This window comes from Gymnoscopelus braueri, assembly GCF_963280865.1.
Source record: "Gymnoscopelus braueri genome assembly, chromosome: 21".
In the NCBI taxonomy this organism is placed as follows: Eukaryota; Metazoa; Chordata; class Actinopteri; order Myctophiformes; family Myctophidae; genus Gymnoscopelus; species Gymnoscopelus braueri.
In genome coordinates this window covers 45085226-45095758 of record NC_137623.1, presented here as the reverse complement: position 1 = coordinate 45095758, position 10533 = coordinate 45085226, and the positions used below count along the sequence as shown (strand labels likewise).

The 10533-nt window shown below is 42.6% G+C and overlaps 1 protein-coding gene across 3 annotated transcripts in view; it reads left to right on the top strand.

Annotated features, from left to right (window-relative positions):
* The first annotated feature begins 319 nt into the window (after window positions 1-319).
* nup58 (nucleoporin 58) overlaps window positions 320-10533 on the top strand; it is a 28662-nt gene continuing 18448 nt past the window's right edge. For all 3 annotated transcript variants that reach the window (XM_080417221.1, XM_080417220.1, XM_080417219.1), the window contains exons 1-9: window positions 320-863; window positions 3127-3293; window positions 3641-3673; window positions 3919-4173; window positions 4886-5081; window positions 5935-6000; window positions 8134-8308; window positions 9407-9486; window positions 10227-10345. In XM_080417221.1, coding sequence (XP_080273347.1) covers window positions 766-863; window positions 3127-3293; window positions 3641-3673; window positions 3919-4173; window positions 4886-5081; window positions 5935-6000; window positions 8134-8308; window positions 9407-9486; window positions 10227-10345 — 1189 coding nt within the window. In that variant the 5' untranslated portion in view covers window positions 320-765. The remainder of the gene's footprint in view (window positions 864-3126; window positions 3294-3640; window positions 3674-3918; window positions 4174-4885; window positions 5082-5934; window positions 6001-8133; window positions 8309-9406; window positions 9487-10226; window positions 10346-10533) is intronic.

Genomic DNA, 10533 nt, shown 5'->3' with positions numbered 1-10533 from the left:
TTTCATTATTTAAACCAGTGGTTATCAAATATTTTCATCAAAATGTTTTGTGCCAGGGAGCATTTGTGTTGATAGTGTTTCAAAAATCTTTGAAATTGATTGTATTTGAAATCAAAATACCAGAAAATAGCAGATCTACAAGCTCACGATGCTCCGAAGCTTGTAGATCTGCTATTTTCAAATAGCCACTGCATTTAGGTTTAAAGTGCTTGTTTTCAATGAACTGGTTGCTTGTTTCTCTCCCAAAACCTGGCAACACTGAGGCGCATGCTCCGTTGAAGGAGCAGGAAATAACGTGTATTTTTATATTGCACGAGCGCGGAATAGGAAAACGGCCACCGTCCGACAGTAAACACCCGTTCTATTCCTTTACTGTTTATTCCTCTGAGAAAATACACGGGTTGGTGTGAGTCGGACTGCACATAAATAGTGTTACGTTACATTTGAGAGGATGATTTCCTAAAGTATTTGGCCGCTTATCAGTCACTCGCTGGCTGGCGGCTCGCGCGCTCAGCAGCACCGTTCAAAGCTAGCGTAGGCTAGCGAAGCTAAGCTAACTACGCTAAGCTAGGCGAGGCTAGCGGAGCTAAGCTAAGCTAAGCTAGGCGGCCTAGGCTAACACACCAGCCCCCGGGTCTGGGGTGCTTCTCTACCGGCCTAGGCTAACGCTAGACCCCCTGGTTTGTGTGCCTCTCTCCCGGGTTGATAAACCCTGAATGTTCGCCGGTCTGGTGGTGAAGGTGAGGTGAGTTGAAGATAAGCACCATGTCCGGCTTTAACTTCGGGACGGTCACGGCGGCCCCGGGGACCCTCGGTGCTCCCACCGCCGGCGGTGGGTTCGCGTTTGGAGCCCCGACCAGCAGGTAAACTATAAACACCCTTACGGATTACAGAACCGTTTTGTTTAGTTATAATAACTGACTTTAACTGCAGTGTCAATAAAAGAATAAAAGAACACAACGTTTTAACAAGAGCATTGTTGCTGCATGACGGGATGGTGTTTTTTTAGGTTCTCTAGGTCAGTGGTTCTCAAACTTTTTAATGTCAAGGACCCCCAAATTGACACTTATTAGCCCGCAGACCCCCATTTGAAAAGATATGCCAGGGACCCCCACAAAAGAAGATGTTTACGGCTCTAGCAGTGATTCTCAACCATTTTAATTTCAAGGACCCCCCCCCCCCCCCAGTTTGACATGCATTAGGCCACGGACCCCCATTTAATGGCATTTATATCTCTGGGACCCCAATTTATATTATAAAATAAATGTTAATTTAACTCTGAGAGTGTACAAATGGAGGGTCCCATTAGGGTCCATTTGGACCCTTATTTGGTTCCTAATCCATCATTTAGCTGGGGACCCCCTGAAACTCCCTCAAGGACCCCTGGGGGTCCCCGGACCCCACTTTGAGAACCATGGCTCTAGGTTTTAAACTAGTTGTCCTCCCTATTATTTTCTATCAATTACACACCTCATGAAGCCTTGAATTCATGGACATTTTGGGGGGTTTGAAGCCAATAATTTGATGAGTGTCCTACTGATTGATTGATTGAATAATGTATTGGCAGTTTGCAAAAAAAGCACACGAAAGTACAGTTCAATACAAGGTCAGCTAAGAGGATTTAAAACCCAAGAAAACCTATGGCTTGTTTCCATTGGGGCCCTTTTTACTCAATTCATCGAAACATTTAATGATAGACAGATATACACTACTATGCAAAACATCATATAAACAGTTTGAAAACAAACAAACATATGTACAGTATATTTTGTTTGTGGGGGGGGGGGCTAGGCTTGACCTTATTTAGACCTTATTTATCTTGACTTAAAGTTTGTGTACAGGTGAGGTACTGAGAGTACAACTTATTTTTGTTTAGCTGAGACAATGTTGCAGCATATGTAGTAGTAGTAGTAGAGAGGTGGAGAAATACAAGGGAACAAAAATAAGTACATAAACATGTGTACACTTCATTGCTGTTGCTAAAATAGCTGCTCAAATGCTGTGTATGATAGTGTAAACTATGGAATGAGTCAGAAATGTGTGCATTTTGATTGTGGGCCCCTATTATAAATGTACTACTGCTGTGTATTCAGTGCTGTTTGGTTATTGCATAGCCTTGGATCAGGAGTCAGGACTATCATAGAAGTCAGTAGGGCTGCACGATTCTTGCTCAAATGTGAATCACGATTTTCCTCCATAAGAATTGAGATCACGATTCTCACACAATTCTCTTGTAAATATAAAAATATTAAGCAAAATAAATAAATAATCGTCATACTTTAAAATCGAGATCGCATAGGTGTCTGAATCGAGATCACGATCTTTTTTTCGATTAATCGTGCAGCACTAGAAGTCAGACTTGATTAAATACATCTATGATAGTCTTGATCCAAGGCTAGTTCTTGCACTGTAGCTCCGGGCACAGTAACACTGACTGAACCCTGTTATGGAGATGTAAATGACAAACATGGTCCCATGCTGGGTAGTGGGTGTTTTAGTGGAAGAAGTATCATGATAATTCATATTTAAAGTCGGCCCAAGTCTAGCCCCATTACGAACCTCTCTCCCCGCTAACATCGGAATCGGTGGAACACCGGCAAAGGGTCCGTGGATTACCTTTTTCGCCACATCGTATCCAAAAACGAATGCTAGTCCCCATATTCTACAGATGTTTGAGGATGTTCCGGAACCCTAACTTTTTAGACCGGGGCGAAATAACCGCTTAAATCGCTTATTTAGTCGGCCTGTGGCCAACTGGCCATGTTTCTCATTCAACCCGGAAGAACCCCTACGTCAGGTGCCAGTTCGGCTACAATGGGAAAACATGGCCACAGGATACGATCGATGTGGCGAAAAAGGTAATCCACGGACTCTTTGCCGGTGTTCCACCGATCCCGGTAGACATCCTAGTGGAACCTCATCTCGGAGCTGTTTAGCGGAGGGAGAGGTTCGTAATGGGGCTAGCCCAAGCCTAGCTGTTAATATTCCCAGTATTTTTCACTGAAGATCATAGATCGACGAAGCCCTTTTTTCTTAGGTATACTAGACTAGTACTCATCAAGTGCTTTTGGAATGAGGGCAAGCTTGTAACACACATTGATGTTGTGTGTCATCTCTTAACTTTAGTGCACCTGCTACAAGTACAGCTGGCTTCAGTTTTGGGAGTGCTTTGGGCAATGCAGCAGTGCCCAACCCTGCCGCCAATACCACCACCACCCAGGTTATGGGCCTCGGCGGCAGTCTCTTCAGTCAGAAACCTGCTGGGGGCTTCTCGTTTAATACGCCTGCAGCTGGTAATACACACACACACACACACACACACACACACACACACACACACACACACACACACACACACACACACACACACACACACACACACACTCTTCAGTGTCTATGTATTCTGTATTTTAGACATAAGTCACAAGCAAACATTTAGCATTAAAGAGTGCAACTATCAATGTTTTATTAGCCATTTCTCTATCAATGTTTTTTGGGCGGGAGATTAATTGAATAAGCAAGAAGCATGTTTTTATGTGATATTTGTTTTAATTTTCTTTTACGAATCAACGCTAAAAAAAGATCAAGATTAACTGCTACACCCCTAAACCTTGCTTGAAATTGTAATGTTCTGTTTCAGGTGCAGCTGCTCCCAATACTGGCCTTACATTGGGTAAGTTTTGGTTTCTTAGGGCCGGACTAACACAGTCAAGTGAAGCATGCGTCCGCCCCATACACACCCACTCATTGGGGGGGGGGGGGGGGATTAATGGGTGTGTATGCCTGGGGCAGACGCATACTTCACGCGACTGTGTGAGTCCGGCCTAGGAAATGAATGACAAAAGGAAGGATAAGATTGAAAATCAGTGCATGATGGATGTCCACAATCAATAACACTCGTCTATCTCTTTCCCTCAGGCGCTCCAGCCGCTTCGGCCGCCGGTACCACAGGCTTCAACATGGCTTTCAACAAGCCTTCCGCTTCGGCTGCGCCTTTCTCCCTCACCATGACGTCCGCTGCGCCCGCGGCCACCGGCTTAACGCTAGGCTCCGTGCTGACCTCCACGGCCCCGCTGCAACAAGCCGTCAACCCGAGCTTCAGTCTGGGCCTCGCGGGCATGGCCACCAGCGCAGCCCCGACGCTGGGCGCGAGCCTCTTCAGCAACACAATGGGTGAGATGTGTATTCTACATGGTACACTTACACACACACACACACAATATTTTACAACAATTTTGGCGTTTATCAGACACCCTTACAATAAGCAAGGTAATCACATACAGTACATAGAATGCATATACTATCAAAATAATCTGTACATTGAAAATTGGGAGTGACTGCTGTTCTGACTGCAATGGGGAGTTTATTCTACAGTTTGAGAGCCAGGAGGGACTGGAGAAGAGTTTGGGACGTTACACATATTCTAGAGCAGTGGTTCTCAAACGTTGTAATTTAATGGACCCCCAGTTTGTTATGCATTAAGCCACAGACTTCTGGCTAGAGTGGCTGCCCTAAGATTGAGAGGTCGGGGTTCAATCCCAGGCCAAGTCACACCAAAGACTATAAAAATGGTACCCAATGACTCCCTGCTTGGCACTCAGGGTTGGATTGGGGGACGTAGCAAGGCTGCTTACCTTTTTTTGATTCCAGTTGTTTATCTCAGGGACCACAATCTATACTACAAAATCATCAGTGGTAATTTAACTCTACACATGGAACCAACTGTACTCCTATAGGGTCCATTTGTACACTCTCACAGTTACAGGCCTTGTAACGGTCCACTATGATCCCTGGTGGTCCGATTGCTTGATGTTTTCACCAATACTTTGTAAAATAAAATAAAAAAACGTCACTAAGGTATAGCCGTGTGTGTTGTGTGTTCCAGGTATGGGACAGATGGGACAGATGGGACAGATGGGACAGATGCAGAACACTCTTGGTGGAGGGGCGTTGACGTTGGGTTCTCTGATAGCTACCTCCGCCGCTGCGCCCGTAGCCCCGGCACCCAGCATGGGCCTCGGCGGGGTGGACTTCAGCGGACTTCAGCAGAAGAACGACAAATCGTCGGGAGCCAATCCTCAGTAAGATGTCTACTCTGATGTAGAGTTTATATTGTTGCTGTCAGGCAGAAACCTCCTATCTCCATATTTTAACTTTTTGTGTTTGTTCGTAAATTAATACCCTACTTGATCAGACTGCAGCGTCACTCAAAAGTAGCAGATCCACAAGCTTTAAACGTGGTGCAAAGAGACTTTTGAGCTTGTAGTTCTGCTATTTTTAAATTTTAATCCTGAAAAGTAACAGTTTTGGACATATGAGGTTTCCAGGGCTCGATTTAGGGCTGCAACTATCGATTTATCTTCCAAGCGATTATTCTATACATAATATTTTCGATTAATTGAATAATGAGTTTGGTTAAACCTTTTCCTTTTAATATATATATATCTCAATGAATCAATGCAAAGAAATTCTAATGTATCCACTAACTGATCTACTAAATCAATTAGTCTGATTAACCAACCCAATTATATAATTTGTCATACAACGGTGATGTGCCAAAGTAGTGAAAATACCCTAAATCGATAACACTTTTTAATTAATTGCAACAACAAAAAAAGGATCTGCAATTCTCATGCTTGTCTTCAATGTTCTTCATTGTTATATCTTGTGTACAGGTACATACTGTAAGAGTAAATTACTTTTGTTTGGCTCCTCAGACATTGTAGCTGCTCCAGCAGCATAGTAACATGATAATCAACAATACTGATAGGAAAGAAAGCAAAAAGTAGAAAAAAGTAAAAGCAGACATCTATACATTTTATAATACAATAATACAATCTTCACATATTTCCATCAGACACATCATGGTTGTGTATGCCTGTTAGCTACCAGCAGTTCAGCGACTTGTGATTGACAGTTACCATTCTTTTTCAGGGACAGCAAAGCATTGAAAGACGAGAACCTGCCTCCAGTCATCTGTCAGGATGTGGAAAACTTCCAGTAAGTTTCTCTGCTCTCAGCTACTCAATATATTTTCATTTTTGCACCCTCAAACTTTAGTAAATAAAGTCCTTTTGCACACCTACTTACAAGGACAGGTTGCATAGGAGAGAACAGTCAACTTAAAGAAAATAAGTGGTGCTGCACACTTCTTTACAAGACCACTCTCTTATCCTTCTCTCTCTGGTTTGTGCCGAGCGTTAACGCTCCAAAATAGAGTCGTTGTCGTCTCCAGTGTGGCTACCATCGTTACAAATGTTCAAAGTTTAATGACGCACATGTTTGACACTTTCACGTGTGTCAGCCCTTTTAACCCCTTTCTACTTCTGTTGACCAGGGTCCCTCAAGGATCTAAACTTGTCTCCTTTTTTCTCTCTACACCAAATCTCTTAGCTGAAAATGGCACATCTACAAGCTCACAACACGTCACGTTGCGAGCTTGTAGATCTGCTATTTGAAGCGAATGTTTGCCCCAGAAATTGAACATAATGGTTAATACACACCCACTGTTAGGCACGACTTGTCCAACTGCAAATTTCTAATCAGCAACTCAATGCAGTTAGGCATGCGCCCATGGTTAAGATGATCTGCTACAGTTTGAACCGAGCATCAGAATAGGTAGGAAAGGTGATTTAAGTGACTTTGAATGTGGCATGCTTGCAAACGGGCTCGCCTGAGTATTTCAGAATCTGCGATTCTACTGGGTTTCTCTCGCACAACCATCTCTAGGGTTTATGAATGGTGTGAAGAAGAAAAATATATCCAGTGAACTGCAGCTCTGTGCGCAAAAATGGCTTTTTTATGCCAGAGGTCAGAGGAGAATGGCCACTTTGGCCAGACTGGTTCGAGCTGACAGAAAGGCAACAGTAACTCAAATACCCACTTGTTACAACCAAGGTATGCAGAAGAGCATCTCTGAACGCACAACATGCCAAGCCTTGAGGCAGATGGGCTACAGCAGCAGAAGACCACACTGGGTGCCACTCCTATGAGCTAAGAACAGGACACTTAGACAATAGAAGATTGTAAAAATGTTGCCTGGTCTGATGAGTCTCGATTTCTGCTGTGACATTCGGATGTCAGGGTCAGAATTTGGCATCTACAAGGGTCAGAATTTGGCATCTACAACATGAAGGAAAGGATCCATCCTGCCTTGTTCAGGCCACGTTCAAAGTCACTTAAACCACCTTTCGTCCCCATTCTGAACTGCAGCAGATCACCTTGATCATGTGTGTGCACGTAATTGACTGAAAATAAATTTACAATAACCTGCAGTTTGACAAGTGGGCCCAGTACAGTGACCGGTGAGTGTGTGTGTATATATAGAGAGCAGGGGTTCTAAAAGTGGGTGCCGTGGCACCACTTCAAGGGGTGCCGCAGAATACTTTGATAATATTTGTTATTTATCAATATCTCTTCAGTTTAACCATTATAGTTTGTAAAACGGATCTCAGTTGCACTGTACTTGGTGCGTTCTTTTTCTGTCTACATAAAATCTGTTTGCCAAAAATGGCAGATCTGCAAGCTCACAACGCATCGCGAGCTTGTAGATCTGCTATTTTTGGTGAACGTTCCACCCAGAATAGGGATGCATAAAGTTATTTGCAACCTGTCCTATAATGAAAACCGATATTCTCTCAAGTTTTCCTCGTGAGTCGTGACATCCTGTATCTCAGGAGGAAAGATTTACATATTTCCGTATCGTAATATGACATAAATATAAGGTGTTATAAAGTAACAATGTCAGTCATGGGTGCTGTAGATAAAAAGTATTTACAGGAATGCCCTGAGCCAAGAAAGTTTTAAGAACCCCTGATATAGAGTAATGGTTGGATGGGCCTGGTTTTTGAAACGTTCTCAAATAATGACTGACCCAGCATGTGTGGGGATGTGCACACAACTATGACCATGTGGTTGATGAAAGATGTTTGTTTATTTTATTTGACATGGGCATCACGATGGCATTGGACAGACCAGATGCATTGCTTCAGTGTTCTAGTGCAAGTGCAGCATTTTCAACACCTGTCTACGGGAGGCTTTTCTAAATATAATAACTATAATCTAGTAAAAACCTATCAAATCCAGGGAATTAAACATCACTATAATGTCTACACTGGTTCCTCCTTTCCGTAGGAAGTTTGTGAAGGAGCAGAAGCAGGTTCATGAGGACATCAGCAGGATGTCCTCTAAGGCCATGGGAAAAGTCCAGGACGACATCAAGAGCCTCAAACAGCTGCTGTCCGTCAGCGCCAGCGGGCTGCAGCGACAGGCGCTGGCCATTGACAAACTGAAGCTGGAGACGGCACAGGTAAAAATATATACACAATTATATACACACAGGTGCAGAGACGGCCACAATTACAAATGTAAGTTGACGATTAATTGTCACACTAATGATTGACAATCTCAATCATCGTTTTTGGCATTGAACATTGGAACATATTAATAAAAATAGCCTTTTAGGCTTCTTAATCAAAAAATGCACAGGGAAGATTTGTCAAATAACTGAAATATACAAAGAAATTACTGACATTTATTAATTTTATACAAAAAAGGTAAAAATAGCGGAAATAGCTGATCCACAAGCTTTCATAAGTGGCGTGTTGTAAGATTTGTAGATTAGCTATTTCTGCTTTTTTTTATGTATGAACATTTGTCAACATGAAAACGACTAAGACAAAATAAATGCGACTATCTCAAGTAATTAGACGATTATGTAATAATTGTGACGGTCTAGAGACGGGTCATACTGAAGATGGACATAAACATAGCGGCATCCTTATGGCACAAACTTGGGGTGCGCTGCAGGACGTAAACGATTAATTTATGAAGTGCTCGACAGAAAATACAAATAATTATGGGTTTAGTTATGTATCTTGTACATACCACTAGGTGCTATTACATCTTGACCAAAATATGAATGCTGGTTATCATCTGCCAGGAAAGCTACGCTTTGTTTTACTGCTGGGTAAGCATATTAACTCATTCAGTGCCCAGCTTATTTATGGAATTTTGGCTCTGAGTGCCACAGCCAAAATTCATTGTAAAAAAAAAGTGCTTAGGAGCCGAGATACAGCCTTTTTCAGTAAGAAGTTAAGCAAAGAGTGAATGGAGCAGCAAATCTTCAAATCATCATATCTTGGGTTCTGACGTCCAGTGGCACTGAATGAGTTAAGCAATATCAACATATTTTTCGGGGTTCAGGTGACTTGCAATAACTTGAGAGATAACTTAAGTATTTACCTTTAATATTTTATTGCTGTCATTTTATAAGCTAGTTGCAGCCCCAGGTGTAGCAAAAGGTCATACAATACAACAGAGCTCTCTCTGTTAATCTCCCCGCTGAGCGCACTCGGCATTGGCCGTATCCAAAGCCGTCACATGTCTTTATTTATTGCTTTCCCAGGAGTTAAAGAATGCTGACATCGCACTGCGGACACAGAAGACCCCCCCTGGACTCCAGCACGAGAACACGGCTCCATCAGAGTAAGGCCTGCTTCATGCTTTTCTGCACACCTGCTTTTGCAGGCATGTTACTTCGCCCTCCACTGGCTGTGTAGGGTGTTTGCAGGCCAGATCCTGCAATGGCCAGAAAATCTAACTAGACCGGTACTATCAGTGCTCTCCTACTGATGATTGACTCAGTAGTTTGAAAATGAAGAAATTAGGCAAATGATCCATTTTACATGAATCAGTAGAGCAGCACTCATTTACACCTGAGGCTGATTCTAAAAATGCCTTCTAAATCCTGACCTAAGTTTTCTAGCATTTGTTTTTTTAAATTACAAAACATAATGTTGCTATATACTGTATACAGCAACAACTGCACCAAAAGGGGTTCCCGGATTGAAAGGTGTAGTAACATATTGGTGTTCCAGGTCTAAATCGGTTAAGAGCAACTAGATACTAGAACTTCCAGGCCTACTTAGGGTTGGGCAGTATTCATATTTTCAGAAGATCGAAAAGACCCCCAGTTTACAGACCGCAAATTCAGACCACATTTCTAGGACCCTAGTTGGTGTCTTGTGACTTAATTCCTTTATCCCACACAAAATGTAGGATAAAGCACTAAATTACTGAACAGCATTCATATGTTATCCAAGAAGTACAAAAGTTGGATGACCGTTCATTTTGGTGTTTTTTATTTTATTTTTATGCAGCATATAACAGTATTAGGTTTGACCATTGCATTGAACATTATGCTGTGTGTGTGTGTATGTGTGCAGTTATTTCCATTGCCTGGTGGAGCAGTTTGAGGTGCAGTTGCAGCAGTACAGGCAGCAGATAGAAGAGCTGGAGAATCACCTGACAACACAGAGCAATGGCTCTCACATCACCCCACAGGGTAAGCACACGCTCATCTTGAACCACTTAACCCCTCTAGACCTTTTCCATCCACACCAAATCTCTTCACCAAAACAACATTTTGGCTAGTGTATGGATGTAGTGTATGGCACAATATGGATGCTGGCGTTTTAAGTGTCTATCACCAGACTCCCCATTGATGATACAATCGTTAACTTCTCTTCAGTT